General features: G+C 41.9%; 1 protein-coding gene across 5 annotated transcripts in view; it reads right to left on the bottom strand.

The window, feature by feature from the left end:
• Window positions 1-17,425, bottom strand: part of SLIT3 (slit guidance ligand 3) — a 466,954-nt gene that overhangs the window by 184,674 nt on the left and 264,855 nt on the right. For 4 of the 5 annotated variants that reach the window (XM_033073074.1, XM_033073076.1, XM_033073075.1 and 1 more), the window contains one exon: window positions 26-97. In XM_033073074.1, the coding sequence (XP_032928965.1) occupies window positions 26-97 (72 nt within the window). Of the gene's footprint in view, window positions 1-25; window positions 98-11,637; window positions 11,724-17,425 lie in introns of those variants that run through there. The other variant, XM_033073078.1, reaches the window with a different exon arrangement.

Raw genomic sequence — 17,425 nt, 5'->3', positions numbered from 1 at the left:
TGTAATAACAGAAGAGCCTACTCACAGAGTCCTGATCTTTGGCATGTGATTGAAGCTGGTAACAGGAATGCGGGTGATGTTGTTGTTGTTGAGGGTACTGTTAGGAGAGAAAAAAAAAAGAGACAATAATAAATTGATCAATTATTTCCATTTCTTCACCAACACAGCATTTACAGAAACAAGCAGTTAAAATTCTTGGCAAGCAGCAAGACACAGTCCCTGGTAGTACCATGAAAGTACTGCTCAGGGAAAGCAACCAACAGCAGCCTCAGGATGGTTGGAGGTCACTGTTCAGCACATCTGGGTAACGAGGGGTACAGAAGATGAGTTTTTACCAACTACTGGAACAGAGGTAGACCTGTCTGTATCACTGATAACCTGGTGCAGCCTCAGCAGGGGGCATCAGACTTGGGCACTGCATTTAAAGACAACTGGAAGGGTTTTGAAGCAGTGTGACCAAAAGAGAGCTGTTGGCTCTCACAGGCTTGTTAGCACAGCCCACTGATGTGGACAGACAGCTCCCATTGCTCCTCAGAAACACATGGATGGATGGGCTCCCTTTTCTCCCTTTCCTCAGGAAAAAATAGATGGGGAGTGGAGTAGCCTGCAATAAAGCATGTCCTGACCCAGGCATAGAAGGATTGCTGCTGCTCTGTCAAAGCAGAGCCTAAAGAGAAAATCTCAGCTGCTGGAGGGACCCTTTAGAGCTTCTCAGGAAGAATGAACTGAGATTACCATCAGCTCAGTGTGCTGCTCCCATTTGTGTAGCTCCTAATTATATCAATGACTCTCCAGTAAATTAGAAACTATAAAGTTTATCAAGATAGCACAGGAAATGGAAAGCACTTCAACAGGGCATAATTGCCATGCTCCAAGTGCACCAAATCTGCAAATACAGTAGCCCAGTTTGTCATGACAATGGACAGGGCTGGTGACCACTGAGTGTCCCTGCATGGCCAGTCCTGCCACTGCCTGTTTGAAACGTGTGCTGTCCACAGCACAAGAGCAGGCAGCAACCTCTACTTTCCACAAGGGCCACAGAATTCCACAGGGTCACTTTGGCAGAAGACTGCTTTTGTGTGTTTATGTATATTCTGAATCAACCTAACAGTATGTCATCCTTTCCTGAACTACTTAGCTATTCCAATGTCATGTATTTATAAGGACATTTAATCAAAAGCTCTAGAAAAGTCTTCCAGGAGTTTACTCTCTTTCTTGGTCATCTGCCAATTCAAAAACCATTTTTACAATTCTGCCTAGAAATCCCTTGGCAGAGCCATCATCTAAAACATCAGCAGATTACAGCTAATTAGATTTTACCCTATTACGACCGGGTTTTGGGTACACAGGAAGACAAACACACACATATTGGCAAAGGCAGGAGGTTGCAGGGTACCCTGGCTCTGCACAGGCACACTCAGGAGCAGGGTGGGAGCAGCTCTGACACTGGCAGCTTGTTTTGCTGCTGCTGCTGCTGTGCTGCATCCCGGCAGGACAGCGCCCAAGCACTCTCAGCAGGAGCAGAGCTGCTATTCCAGCACAGTGCTGCACCAGATGGATGCACTGGCAATCTGGAACCAGCTTGGGGGCTGACATACCCATGACAGCAAACTGCACCAACAGAGCAAAATTACCCTTCCTTTCCAAACCTGTGAGCAGAGAGAGTTAAGCCAGTAAAAGCAGAGTTTTGAAAATCTGGACTCTGCATGTGAGATCTGCTGCCAGAGATCTGTATCAGTAAAGTCACACACGTTCACACCAGGCTGATAAGAGCTGTCAGTCTTAGTACATGATAACTTATGGTATAACATGTAGCATTTATTCCAGATCCTCTGGAAAACTTAAAGATATTAAAAATTGGACCAGAAATACACAGCCATTTATTGGAACCAAGGGGTGTACAAACCACTGGGTTTGTGGGTTCAGGTTCTCAATATACAAGGACTCCAAGGCAGCCAACTAAAAATTTAAAAGGCAAGATGAAGGGGAAACACTGTCAACTTCAGCAGGAGAGCTGGAAGTCAGCTCTTGGAGCTGCCAGCCCCTCTGCCAGCTGTGCCTGCCAGCCTGCAGGGCTGTGCTGTGCTGTGGCTGCAGTGCTGGCAGCGAGCACCCCAAGCACCAGTGTCCATCTGCAGGGCTGAAGCTCTGCCTCTCAATCCCTGCTAAGGTCACAGAGACAACTCACATCCCACTGGGGCAGATTATAGGGTGCAAAATGAACCTCTCTGTCATAAAATTGCTTGTGCTCCATTCCCTTATTCACTCAGTGATGTAACCAAAGTCTTTTGTGGTCAGTGAGCTAAAAACAAGCCTGAACAACAATTTCAGAAAGTGAACAAACCCACTGAGAGTGCATGAATATATACATCAACACACACACCCTTCAGTATCTGTGTGTGTTTGCTCTTTACATGTTGGGAAGTTCAAACAGGGATCAGAAATTGAATTTATAATTGTACCCCCATTTTTTTCCCTGTAAACATAAAAATATAATTCTGAGGCAACCCTCTGCCTTAGTTGCCTGTTACTTTAAAATGAGTTATGCACTCAGATGGAAGATTTTAGGTATGCAGTGATAAATAAAAGCCACATGTAAAGTCAGCTCACAAACATTAAATCACAGACGTAGCTGATGTCTGAATCAGTCACATATGGAACTACAGGAGTCAGTGGGGGCCATAGGAATTCAAGAGAGATTTTTCTATTGATTTCTAAAGGATGTGGATTGGATTCAGGCAGAACAGGTTGTGACAGTGAGCTTCCTTCTGCACTGAGGGCAGAGAACACATCCCTGTCTCTCAGTGCAATTCATCTGCATACAGAAAGGTCACCCGTTACTGTCTGACTTGATGACTCAAATATATTTTAAAAGTTCTTAAAATATTTCTGTTTAACAGATTAAGCACTATTCCAATCACACAGCACTTCTGCTCACAAGATATCAAATGAGAGTGGCTCAGGTTTTGCAAAGGTTTCAAATACTTGCTTATTTTCAAATAAGCAAAAGTTTCCCATAGTTCACTGACAAATATATAACCCTCCCCCTAAGAATCCTAAATCAATGCTGAATTAGTATTCTCCTTAAACACAAATTTCAGGGATAACTCTAGCAGACAGCTACTGCACAGATGACTTAGTAGAATACTATTTCATTGATATTTAAATGTTAACCATAATGAAGGCAATAAAACATCTATGATAACAGCAATTATTTCAGAACAGAGGAGGCCAAACACTGCAAAAGGCACTAATTGCCAGTGAACTGTCTGCACTACAGCCCAGCTGGAGCTGCAGGAATTTCACCCTGCTGCTCTGGCTGTACATCACTCAGCTCCCAGGCACTGGGAACTCTGGAATGGGAACATGTTCAGGTAGAGATGTGCTCCAGAGACATCCTGAAAAGCTTTCCATCATGCACATGACTCCTTCCATCAATGACTTTTTAAGAGACATATCCTGACAGGGGTGAACACACAATACAGCAGCATTTTTAGAACATGAAGGGAAAAATAAATGACACTCCCATAGTCTGCTGGCTGCTCCAAGGTCCCAGCCTCAGACTGGATCCACCCAAAATTCAAATCTACAGAAAGAGATTCATAAATACCAGGAACCTGTGAGAAATAGGAATTCCAGAATCTTCTGACTCCTCCAGCATCATATGGGGACACATATTCTGCTGAGTGGTCCTCAGCCTTAAACATCCCACTTCTTCCAGACCCCAACACATCCCTTGAAAAAGCACTGTCCTCTCATTTAGAAGTCCTCTCCCTGTAAACTATTCACCCAAAATGCTGACTCAGGAGACTGGGGTTACAGACAATTTTATTTATGCCAGCCAACTTCCCACCTTGGGCTGTGATCCTTGTCAGATCTTGCAGGGTAAGCAGAAGCAGACTGCAGCAGCCCTAAGGATCCTCCAAGGACTACTTGGAAGATGCATGAGGTGAGATCAGCAGTCTTGGAGGTGGCACATCCTCCAGCACTGTGAACTGTCAGAGTCCCACTGACTCCAATTTACAGCCCCAGAGGAGCTGCTCTCCTAACTCACTGCTCTGCCACTCGCCCAAACTGGCTACAGGCACATGTGGAGTTGCCTTGCTCCTTCTGAAAAATAAAGCTGATTTATAGCCCCTACTAATCAGAATTTTCCTAGAGGAAAGAGTGCTCAGTCTGCAATCCTGTCACGATTTGAAAACAATTACTTATCTCCCTCCTCAAACTTCTGGTGCAAATTTAAATCCATGCAGTTGCATTTTTGCTCTCTTCTGGCTTGCTCCAAATTCATGAACACCACTGCAGTTCCCTGACACAGAGCTGGTAATTCCAGACTCAAAGTAAATACATTAAAATCACTAACCTGCAGAAACAAATGGCATGTCTGTGACTTTTTCTGTAATATTTATGCATTATTCTTCTTGCACAGAATTGATTAGAGTCAGAAAAAAAAAGATATTTCTAATGCTAGAGGAAATCACAACAAGTTTTATGGCAGAGGCCTTGAGGAAAAAAGGAAACTACTCAAATTTTGAACCCTACTAATGGTACAAGTATTTTATTTTAAAAACTCAGAAACTCTAAGCACCCTTTCAGGTCCCTTGGACTAATTCAGAGAGCAGAAATCCCAGATTGTGAGGTCGATACTCAATCTCAGTTCTGTAAATCACAGACTACACAGAGATTTTGCTTCCCTTACTTAGAATTCAATTAATATAATTAAGAGCATATAAAAACCATCAGAATGCCTGTCAACTTTTTAATCTGAAATCATACTTTCATGGCAACATATCTGTATGCTCTAATGTGGTTTAGTACCAAAAAGATCTCCTCTGACAGAAGATGTTACACAACACAATAACAAAATATGGAACATTAACTATTTAGTAAAAAATGACTGTTCTAATGTTTTCCAGTCACACTTCAAGTGAGAAAATACATAGGAACGTTGGATTTTTTTTTTTACACACAACACTGGTAACAATACCACCTGCTACATCCCAGCTTAAAAAAAAAATTGGTGTCCTAGTTGATCATTGACAAAAGGAAAAAAAAAACCTATGCAGATGTCAATTTTTCTAAGTATAAGGCATTTTTATAATGTGCAGCAGTACAGTGCAATAGCCACAGCGATGCTCCTTGTTTCAACCTGAACAGATTCAAGTGATAGGGGCAGGGAGGAACCTGTTGGATGCTGAAGATGCCCTTTGCTACTTGTCAGTAATAGGGACTGGGTTCCTTCCCTTTCCAAATCTGCAGCTGACAAGCAAAATAGCTAATCAAAATAAGACATTTTAATTCAAACAATTCAACTTGGGAAAACACATTCCCCCAAGGCTTAGTAAGCATCTCCCATAGTTACCAGAGGCCTGTTGTGCTGGCTATTCAGGTTTTTGATCCACATCAGGCTGCTTTTGTGTTACATTTGGCTGACCACAGGACACCACAGAATTGGCAAAATTCTCAGTTAGAAAGAAAAATTCAGACCCATTCACTGATAGGTACATGGAGAAAAAGATCTGCAAAGGCACCAGCTCATGTACTAGATTATTGCTGGGTTTGATTATGTTTTATGTTTGGGCACTGCAGATTTTTTGCAGGTTTCTAACACACAGGATTTGATATCAGGAATCCTCCAAACTCCAATCTTTCTTCGGCAGCACAGGCTTCCATGTGTCTGTGAGCTTCACTCAAAGTTAAACAACGATGTTCAGTTCCTTTTCCCACTCCAAACTCTCTCAACACATTGTGAAAAGGTGGTGCTGGGTTACCTCCCTCTGTGATAAATCTGGGTTTTCAAAGTGAGACACTGAAATGGAGCAGCAAAGCAAAGGGGAGCAGGCTGGTGGGGCTGAGCTGTGCCAGGCCCTGCAGCACTGGGAGCACTAACAACTAACATTTCCTTCTGTCTCCTCCAATTACCCCCTGCTCTGTCATGGGGTGCTCCTGGCTGGGTGTGTAATCCCTGTGTTGTGTGTCCATAACACCATGTAATTGGGCCTAATGCAAGATTATTATCCATGTGCATGCAATGGATAGCTACAAATGGTGTGTCTGCAGGCTGGGAATGTTCCCAGGAGTGAATTACTGTCAAACTCCCTGATTCCTGCTTCTCCACCACTGCCACAGCTCCCAGCTCCTATCCCCAGTGCAACTACATATCCACTAAATGAGACCAGGGAATTCATTCACACTTAACCAAGCCATCTCCAAGCATAATTAAGCCTCTTGTGCTAACAGTTTTTGATAATGTTACTTCTACTCAGAAGTGGGTGAAGTGAGGGGAAAAAAAAAAAAAGCTGAACAGCTCTGCCTGAGTTGCCAGTGGAGCTCAGAAGACAACACTCCTCTGACCCTGGCACAGTCAGAAACAGGACATCCAAGACCTCAAAGCTTGGGGAGATGTCTGTGTGTGCAGTGCTAGTAGATGGAAGTGAAGGAATCTTTCCTAGTGTACATGTGGATTGAAACGAGCCTATGCAAGATTAGACATCACCATCAGTATTTATGCAGATAAAAGGAGGATTTGAGGGTCTGTCTGAAATACTGAGACGAAACATGAATTTGGGAGCTGCACCAACAGCATAGTTTAGCATTAACAGTGCCATTACCTTAGACCTCTGTGTTACCAAATTCACATCACTTACTTTTAAACCTCCATTGAACTACATAAAGTGCCGCTGCAAAGGAAAAAAACATCCTCTGTTCCTTGTTTTCACCCAGGGGTTAAGCAAAGCAGTAACAAGTTTAAATTTGGGAAAGAGGGATTTTCATTAGATATAGGGAGACTGTTTCTTACAATAAGAACAGGAAAAATACAGAAAAGAGCTGTTAAGAGTGTGCAGCCACCAGGAGGGAAGCCTGTGATAAAATGCTAAATGAATCCCTGTCAGGAATGGCATTGAGTTCAATGGGCCTGCCCCAGGGAGGGACTGACCCCTCCAGCCCTCATATAGCACCCAATAAAACTAACAGCAGCAATTCCAAAAAGTGAATCTAAATCTATATTTAGTAATAAACCCAAGACTTGAGTTTCATATGCTGGTATAATTAATGTTTGTAATTAACTTTCAGATTGCAGGGCAAAAGGAGCTCTATTTCCAATAGCTGTAAAGAGCTATTTTTCCATACAAGTCAGGAAGAATTTGCATTGAATTAAATATTTACTGTTTCTTATGTGCTCTGATGAAAAAGCAAGGTGGCTTTGGCACTCCACCCCTCAGCACTGAGTGCAGTCACCCTCAACTTCCAAGGCATCCAAGGTTTGCTTGTTGGGCAATGCCCAAAACTCAACTGCATCTCCTGTGAGTTGTGGTGAGCCCTGAGTGCCTCTTGTACTCAATTCCTTGATCTCACCACAGACTGTTTAAGTTAAAGCCCACAACGACCATGTGGGCAGATAATGAGAGCAACTGATGCTGCACTGATTAATCCGTTCCTCGGCACTGTTAGGAAACATAATGATCTCACAAGGGGCCCTATTCACTGACATGGAGCAGCAGAGCTCTGAGCTGACACCTCAAATTAGCAGCACAAGCAATAACAGCTGGGGGGTTGTCTCAATATTTGTACCCAACTCTAAAATGAGTTGGCACCAGACAAGTGCTATTTTTAAACACAACGTTAGCCCAGGCAAATAATGGTCTAAATAGTCTCCAGGTGACAGGGAGAAGCCACTGAAATAAAAATAACTGGTTGCCAATTTGTGGTTTCTGTTCTAGTATTAGTCTTTTGACAATGTGCTCACAAGTGCTCTCATCACAGCAACAGGAGAGGCTCCAGCTTCATTAACTTGGGAAGCTGACATCAGAAATATGAATATCTCAAGGATACAGAGGAAAGAAAATCTTCCTTTCAGAAATGTATGGAAAAAATAAAGTAAATAAGCTTAGCACAGAATTACAAACAAATCTGCCAGCAGTGTTTACTGCTACAATTGCCTGGTTCTTCCCATTCTGTGGCTAATTTTAATTTGCATATAACTGTCAGATTTTAACTATTTAAGCTTATTATAAAGGCCAGATGTTTAAGGCAGATTTTTTTTTCCCCTTGAAGGAATGAGACTCCTTTCAAAAACATCAGGTTTTAGGGAAACTAAATTATTATAATAAGAGATTCTTTGTTTAAAATGTCTGTTTTGTCACCTGGCAAGAACCAGGATGCTCACATTTGCCCACAGTGATAACTTTGGGGCATATTAACTTAAGTCCTGTAATTACTGCATTAATTGCTCCCAGAGTCTGGTTGTGCCTTGGCTGGAATCTCTGGGATGGGCAAGCTCGGGAGCTGAGGTTAAGAGCAGGGGAGAGGGAAAAAGATGACTTGCATCAAGAAAATATTGGGCAAACTATCCAGCTAAAGAGATTGGGACTAGGAATCAGTGGAAATGGGCAAGAGGCCATAAAAAACAAATCACACGAGCAAAATTAAGGATTTTGGTGACATATGGCCAAACCTTTCTGGTGCTACCTTTAGCCATGAATTTATGTTAGATATGCACATACATATCATTATGCCTCGATTTACTTACTTACACCAACACCCAAATAAATAAAATATTCCAAAACAAGATAAAGCAGAGAACAGGATAAGGTAAAATAAAGCATAATACAGTTTATACAGAGAAAGCAGGTACACATTTAGATTGTGTGCTTCTTAGATGTTTAATCAAGGATGTCATTTATGTGATCTTACATGAAATGTCTTATTGCTTCCCCTAGAGGAAGTTGCTCTTTCTCTGCACAGACATTTCTATTTTCCCACACAATCAAATCACCTCTCTCAGATATACAAAATACATGTACCAGTTGCATCTCCCAATTCTTTCTAACTCTATGCCTAGTGAGAGTTGATAAAGCTTTTGAAAGAAGTTTCAATCAGCTTTTCAATCTTTTACATGGCACTTTAATTCTGGGCAGAAAATACAAATTCCATTCAGCCTGAACTAAAATATAAAAGCATTGGTGCAAGGACAAGAGAATGCAGGCTGAAATTATTCTGCCACTGCTTTATTTTTGAATGAAGGATTCTTCAGTGAGTTTTTCTTCTAAACTCAAAAATAGCAAACGTTTGGGTTTTTATTTTTAAATCAAGAAATTTTCTTAGGTCTTTGCCCAAAGGCTACACAGTTTTCACTACAGTGTATGTATTGGGAATGCCTGCTGTGGCTCTGAGTCCCAATTACATCCAGAATTTTGACTTGGACTAGAAGAAATATAAGTATTTCTGTGAACACTGAGTAAATCTTTTGCATCATTAGGGTGGTTTTGATGTTTCTCTATGGTACCAAATTTCAGGGCTGATGTTATTGCCTAGAACCACTGGGAACAAGTCAAATTGTCATAATACCCAGACCAATGTCTGCTGAAGTCAGAGGAAATCCCATTGCTGATTTCAGCAGGGATAGAATATAGTCCCTGCAATCCATTTATTTAGGCACAGATTTTCACAGGAACCACAGAAATCAAAAATATAATTACATTCCATTTAAACTCCCTTACATTTTGTTTTGTAGACTCATTTGAAAACCTCTTGTTCAATGAATTAATGCAATAAACTTACAATACAATTATTTGACTTTAATATAAATTCATGGTTAAGTAGAGATGGTTTGGTGGTTTTTTTAGGTTATACAGAGATCTCTCATAGCAAATATGGCTCTTGGTGTCACCCAACTGCATGCATGTCAGGAACTGGGGTTTATGGATTCTGTGATTCTCCTGACAAAATCAATGGAAACAGGACTGGGTTCTCAATGCATACAGAGGTCTTAAAGCCTACAAGAGTGAATTTATGGAAAAGACAAAAAAGAATTAACAACATGAAGTCAGATTATACAAACCTTAAATTTGTTGCATCAGGTCCTCAGCAAAATAAAAGTTTCTCAGGTCCCTGCCTAAAGAGTTGTTTCAGGTTAGTCCTTTCTGAAGCTGTTACAGCTTTATAAACACAATCCATTTCAAACTAACACAGTTCAACTCCAAAATCTGAAAGGAGCAAGCAACTTTGATCATTTGTTCTGGCTGATGGCTTTTAATGGTGGAGATTTCCAAGATAAAATGTTTCAGCATTCAGTCAGCGGAGTGTTACTATTTCCTTACAGGATTTCACCAAAATACATCCTGAAGAAACTGATTAAGGTTGGATCAGAAAAGGACAGTATAATTCTTCAAAGCTGTGTTTTAATTTGTCCTGGGTACACTGCAGCCTTACCCCCACAGCTTTATGATAAAAGCCTCTGTTCTTACAGCCTTGCCCCCACCACGAACACAGCCTCCCATACTCCTCTGAGGAACACACCAGCGACAGAAAAGCCATTCCGAGCGGCTGACAGAAATTAGGGAGGTAGGGAAAGTCATAAAAAAGGACTTCTGCATCCATTGTTGGTAATGTGTGACAGTGTTCAGTCTCCTTGGGATGGTCACTGTGCCACCTCAGTGCCGCAATGCGGCAGCGCCTGCGGGACTGCGGGAGCCTGCGGGGCCCGCGCTGCCCACTGGGAACAAAGAGGGACGAGCCACCAACCCCAGAGCGACATGGCACTCTGCCAGTTTAGCCAAGTGTTGCTGTAAAAGGTTCTACCAACGCCTTGAAAGAGGCAGTGATGGAAATCCACAAAGAGGGGGCTGTCAGAATCCCTGCGTTCAATTTTCTCCCAACAGCAGAACCAATAGGTCCTGCAGGCAAAATAACACCCCTCATTGCACTGGCCAGAGCAGCCACTCTGATTCCAGTGTCTCAGCTGCCCCCCAGCTCCCATGGCCATTGGTATTCCCACTGGGAGAGAGCAGCCGGAAGAGATCTTCCATAGCTCCAGCAAGAGCACAATGGCCATGGTGCGGCACAGAACCACACAGGCAATTCCTGGCTCTGGACAGCAGAGGAAGGAAAACAAGCAAATCTTGCAAAGAGAGAACACTTCACCTTAACTGCCAAAACTACCTCCCCAAAGTGCAAGAGACTGGGAAGGTATTTGTAAAATAACTTTATGTTCTAACAGTATGCAATGCCCCTATCTGCAATTCATGCACACTGGAAACTAAGGCTAAAATACAGGCTAATATAGACCCACATGAATGAAAAAGGGAATGTGTGATACACACATTCTGTGAGTGCAGACTTGCATGTATGAGCAATTGTTAAGGAAAAGCTACATTTTCAGAGGAAAGAAATGCTTCAAAAGAACAGAGACTACACGTAGTTTCTAGACAAGGGCAATTATGTTTCTTGGTGAAGCTGGAAAGGGATCTGCTTTCCATCAGGATTTTATTTTAATAAGGCATTAGACAGTGTTTGTGTGCATCACGCAAGAAAAAGGTCAAAATGTTTAAAAATGCCTATCTTTCCAATTTTTATGTTTCTCCCAAACTCCACCTGCCCATGAGAACCAGCAATACCTGCTTATATTCATGCAATACAGGTAAGAAAGTGCAACAAACTGAACAGCAAATACTCACAGTGTTTCCTCTGCTTCCAGTCCATAGAATGAAAAAGCGCAAAATAAAATATACACAGAAAAAGTTTGACGCCCCCATGATCTGTTCAGGAATATTCTACAAGAGCGAGCTGTAGCTAAATGAAAGCCTACTGCTCTCCACCCATGGCTGCTTCTCTGCATGCACCCCAAAGAAAATATACCTGCCATTGTGGAGGGTCTGTCCTACGGGTTTCGGCTGGAGTGCCTCACCTGGCTCCTAACGCCCTTCCCGCGGATGGAAGACGGGATGTCTCGCAGATGAGATGGACCCAACCCTTTTAAGACACCGCTGGAATTGCCCAAGGAGCCAGTAGGAAGCGTGGGTGCTGCGGCGTGGGCTCCCCCTCCCCAGAGCCCGCCCAGCCCGCAAACGCCTCCTGCACCAACGGGGGCTTCTGGCGGCCTCCAAAGCGCCGTCGCAGAGATGCTGCATTGCGGCAATTTATCGATCGCAGCAGCCACGTCCAGCGCTGGAGCCATGAACCACTGATGCCGCCCCACTCTCTCTTCTCCCAACAAAGCCCTGCTGCTGTCACACGCAACCCAAGGCTCTTAGTGGTGAACAGAGACCTTGCCCAGTTTGTGCTGCTTCACCCCTCCAGCACGACCATCAGCCTGGCTTCCACTGTGTTCTCTTCCCTTACCCTCAAACAAGCCCCACTCCGAGCGTCAGCCTGGCACTTGCAGATCAAGAAGCCTCACCCCACCCAGCACTGAGCAGATAAGGGGGATACAAGCAATGTAAAAAAGTTAATGGCACAACTGAACCTCATTTCTGTCAATGACTTTATGCGGCCATTGATGCTTTTTCAACTGACCAAGCTATTTTCTCTAAAACACTCGAGCAACATGGTGCATCATAACAAAGGTTTCTAGATGGCCTTAAAGCATTTTTAAATCTGTTTCTAAGGATGTGCAGATGTCTCAAGCATGGCCATCCATCACCCATAAAGACTAAAACCAATGCATTTAGATTATTCACTCCAAAACAGAAATGTAAGAAATGCAATTCTGTTTCAAAAATATTGAACCGGTTAACAAGAAATTACTTCATTTTATGGTAACTTAATTAACATAGAAATTGTGATTATTGGTCTTCAAATTACTTTGACATTATTTTATACTTCCATCTTTTAAGCAGCTCTTGAATTTTCTTTTTTCTTAAACCCAGGACTAGATAAGGTATGTAAATAAAATCTAATTTATATTAATCTTATTCTTTTAAGTTTTAAAAATTATTTTTCTTGATTTAACATTAATTTTAAAATGCTCTCATCATCACATATACACACATATTTGCCTACATTATATGCATAACCTTTTCAACATCAAGAAAAAAGATACTATTTGATCTGTAAATCAGAAGCAGGTTTTACCAATGCATTTTTTTCAGGTGCAGATATAGTTACCTACTTCACTTCCAAGCAATTCCAAGCTAACTATGTACATATTACTGATTTGATATCTAATTTATTACAGGCACAATAGTATTGTCCTAGCTAAAAATACTGGATAGTAGCAGTAATATGTAATGCATAGTACCCTGGTCCCTGCAGCTACAGTTTAAGGTAAAATATCTGACACGACATCTTCCTTCAGTTGGGAGCTCAACAATCCCGGTATACAGAGCTCCCATGGTTTTACTCTCTTCCCAGTCTTTTGAGTCCTCCCTTGAACAAAGACAGGCTAAAGCTCAGAGCTTTTGTCTATGTTGTACTTAGCACAGCAGAGGGACAAAAGCAACCTCTGAGAAAGACAAACCATCTACCCCCCTACTGGACACAAACAATGCCTTTAGTTGCACACAGAAAAAAGAGAAGGGGAACAGTTATGTGTTTTGAAATGTTTTTTGTATTGATCATTTTTCACTGTTGTGACTGAGCCCAGAGGAAGCAGGAGCTGCCCCATACACCACCAGCTCTGAACCCTGGACAGTGTCGCAGGAGGGCTGAGGACACCCTGGGATATTTGACAGTGATATCACAGGAACCTGTGGTGCACACTCATGCAGCCTCCCCCCATCCACACAGGCTGCACTGGTGCCCAACAGAACCACATCCAGTTCCTGGAGCACTGCCATCCTGCTGCTTTGGGGAGCCACAGAAACAATGAACTGCAAAATACAGCAGCAAATGACTGCTCATCCACCTTGAGCTCCTCATGCTCCCTCAGATGTGTGTCATCACCTCAACTTTATCAGCAGAGAGTTTTATTCCATCCTAGTCTTCAGCTCAGCCCTTGGTTAAGGTGTTGAGCTGCACATCAGCATTAAGTACAAAGCAGAGTGTCCTCTGGATTAAGTCGTTCACATTCACTTGACTTTCAACAGTCAAAATGCTTGTTCTACATCTTTTATATTACTGACAAAGAAACTGTATTAGTCAAAGGGGAGGGAGGGCAGGTCACAAGATGAGCAGAGCATGCAAATGAAACAATTAATATCATGGGAGAGAAGGTTCTGCCAGAAATCTCTGTATCTCCTGGAGTTTTGACTTTGGAATATCTCAGGGCAGTGACTGCAGCACCCGGCTTAAATGACACAACCCATAAAGCTGGACTTCCTCAAAAAGCATACTGGTCAGTGATTCATGAAACTAATAATTCTAACCTGCCACTACTCTTATCTTGATAAGTTCTGCAGCCTGTATGGCTCCAGGCTATTCTTAAAGGGAAAAAGCCTCCAACCTAATGGGGCAGGGAAGGAGAATGAGCACAGCATTCAACTACTACATATGCTGCAGGAAGGGAAAAATCCATCTTTCTAAATATGTAACATAATTAGGCATCCGGACCAAAGACTGATAGAAATGTTCATCAATTTGTGAGGACATGCCTGGAATACAGCAGAATTAACAAAATCATTGATCAATGAATTTATGCAAATATATTCTCCCCATAAAAAGAGAGTTACATTACATCTGTAACAGGCATCAGTGATTTTCAGAGACCCTCTCTTAGCCACTCTTATTTCGTCTGGGCTGGTCTTTGATATAAAGCCTGTCACCATGGTGCCATCTGGATAGTGTTCCTTTCACCATGCCGTACTTCCAAGCTCCCATTTGTAATCTGCCTGCAGCAGAGGTTATCTCAGATTTCATTTCCACATCTTGAGCAGGGACACCAGATCTCCCACGGACATGCAGCAGCAAATAAAAACCTTTCTTCTCAAGCCACCACGTACGCACCCCATCTTCCTCCATCAACTCGTTATGCTGATTACACATCTCCTTTCCCCAGGGTCCACTGGGGCGGCACTCCACTTTCTAGAAGTTCACCCAAAAAAAGGCATTTCTGTAGTTAATCTTATCTCTGACTATTTATGCAACTGAAACCTTGCAGAAACCACAGCCAGGTTCTCCAGGAGCATTTCTCCTTCCCTTACAGACCAACAGCAAGACAGGAGGCAGAAGAATGGGAAGAGGAGAAACTAAGGGACGGTCTAGTAATTAACGGAGTGAAGAGAAGGGGAAATTCCCATTTGTCTACTGATACCTCTGTACCTGGGACACACCATTTCTCTACTGCCAAACCAACTGTTGGCTTCCTCTGGCATAATTTGATTTTCTGTGAGACAAGCTAAACACAGAAAACTGTGGCTACTCCTAGAAATGCCAAACACCTTTTTCACCTGATTTTACCAAGCAGGTACATACTTCAATTACTCACATGCTGCAAGTGGTTACTCCCTTGCACTACTTTTTGTTACACATATCATTTTTTCATGTTGACTGATGAAATAAGATTTTAAATTGCTTTTATGAATTTACATACATGTGAGCTAATATACACCCTCAAGTGAAAAAAAAACCCAAACAAAGCACAAAACAAACCCAAAAAAGCCCCAAAACCCAAACCGCAGAAAACATAAACCACAACCAGCAATCATTTAAATTTCACTGTACTCATGTATAAGTAAACTAGCTATGCACATCATTTGACAAAGAATTCTCATTTTCATTACTGTATTTAGGCATTTTGGTATCAGTTATAGGAACATGATTTACAGAGTTCAAATTTGATCCTGATTGCCTCAACTGACCGTAATTTCCAGCAAAATAGAGGAGGAAATCACATTTGTGTGGCATTTTCAGGCTTTCATTAAGCAATGACATCTCATATATTTAGAATTATGTCATGACTTTCGCGCCCTGTCTCTCCAGGTTGAGAAAGCAAATAAAAATCTTCTATCTCCTTAGGACATGCCCAGAATAGCATTTTGCAAATAAGTAAAACTGACTATATAACTGAGTATTCAGCATACAGAAGCAACCCTAGGAACAATTAAATTCTAGTATAGCACATAATATTGATTCATGCTCAGAAAAGTTCTTAGAAGTTTGCTATGACAAAAGGCAGTGTGCATTATAAGCACACTCATCCACGACATCTCTATTAGAAATTGCACAGACTGAACCTTTATGAAAGAATCATTTACAAAAGGAACATACTGAATGCAAACAAGGACAGCAGGAATAAATGTTTGCAATGCCTGCATGTGGCGGACAATGCACAGAACTGGGGCTGCAGGCCAGGCTGGGGTGACAGAGCAACTGTGTCCCACCAGACACGGCTTGGGGCCAAATCAGAGCTCAAAAACACCAGCACAGCCCTTGCAGGTCTGTGGTTTTGTGGGTTTGTCATGGAGCAGGAAGAAGAGTGTGGCAGAAATATCTGGAGAGAAAAGGTTCTGCATACAAACTGACAGAACAATTTAAGTTTCTCTCGTTACCTTAATTTTAAGATTTTGGGAAAGGAAAGGTGGTGCATTTTTCTTCAGCTTTATTACACTTTGAATCAGAAGAAATTATATTTTTAATATAATATATTTAGGGCTCATTTGGCACTGAAGTCACAAATATCTGGACGACTGCACTTTTTTGTTATGACTTTTGGATGAATGGGCACGAAGTTTCACACTAAGGCACCCAAAGTGGGCTGGTGAGTCCCTGAGAGCGTGCGGCCACGGGCAGTCAGTGCTCATTCACTCCAAAAGCAAGTGAAACTCAGCAGGGAAGATTTTCAGACTCAGCCATATGATATGAAAGACATACAATTAATGTGGCCAACAACAAACATACCCCGAAATCATTCTGAACAGCAAAAACCCGTTTGCTTTCTTTAACAAAATACTACTCACAGACCTCCTAGGATTAGCTCTTGGTATGATAAAATCTTATGCAACAAATAGAATGTGTTCAAGCTCTGGACCCTCTGGCTATCATTATAAAGCAGGAGAAAAACAGCTTTTACAATATAAAAAAAAGGGAAATACTCCACCTAAGTTGTCAACAGTGACTCATAATTCTTTCTGTGCTGTCCACACAGTACAGCTCCCATGCCACCACACAGTTTTCCAGTTATCCCAGAGAGACAAAACAATGACAAATAAATTAATGGGCTTTTTGCTAAACTGAGTTCTGTTTCTTACTGAGAAAAATGGTTCTGCCCTCCCAGTCTAATGACAATAGTATGCTCAGGCACTCAGTATCACCGGTTTATCCGGTTTGAGCCTGTTGAACGATCTTGAAATTAATTTCTTTTATTCATGTGTCTTGAGAGACTGGAGGTGAAATTCTGAATCCTAGACATATTTTATCTCATATCCTTCATAGTTTTGGGCATTTGAAAATAAAACCATGGAGTAATTTCTAACCTACAAAGTACATGAGCAGCATATTGCCACACCACAAGGAATAGTGGCTGATTATTTTGAAGACTACACTGGGTATTTGGTTTGGTTTTGAGATTTTTTTCTAATAACCCTTAATCATACTTACGGCTACAGTAATGGATATTTCTCAATAATACTGTTATTGCCAGATATTGCCACAGGACGTAAGTAAAAATTAAGCAGAGACCTTCTCCTATTAAAAAAATCTTTAATTAGCGATGGTTTCCCACCAATTTTCTTCAACATTTCTGTGCATTTTTATGCCAACAAGTCATAAG

The sequence above is a fragment of the Catharus ustulatus genome, chromosome 15 (genome assembly GCF_009819885.2).
Source record: "Catharus ustulatus isolate bCatUst1 chromosome 15, bCatUst1.pri.v2, whole genome shotgun sequence".
Taxonomy (NCBI): Eukaryota; Metazoa; Chordata; class Aves; order Passeriformes; family Turdidae; genus Catharus; species Catharus ustulatus.
The sequence above is the reverse complement of the archived record's forward strand: the minus strand, read 5'-3'. Positions and strand labels throughout refer to the sequence as shown.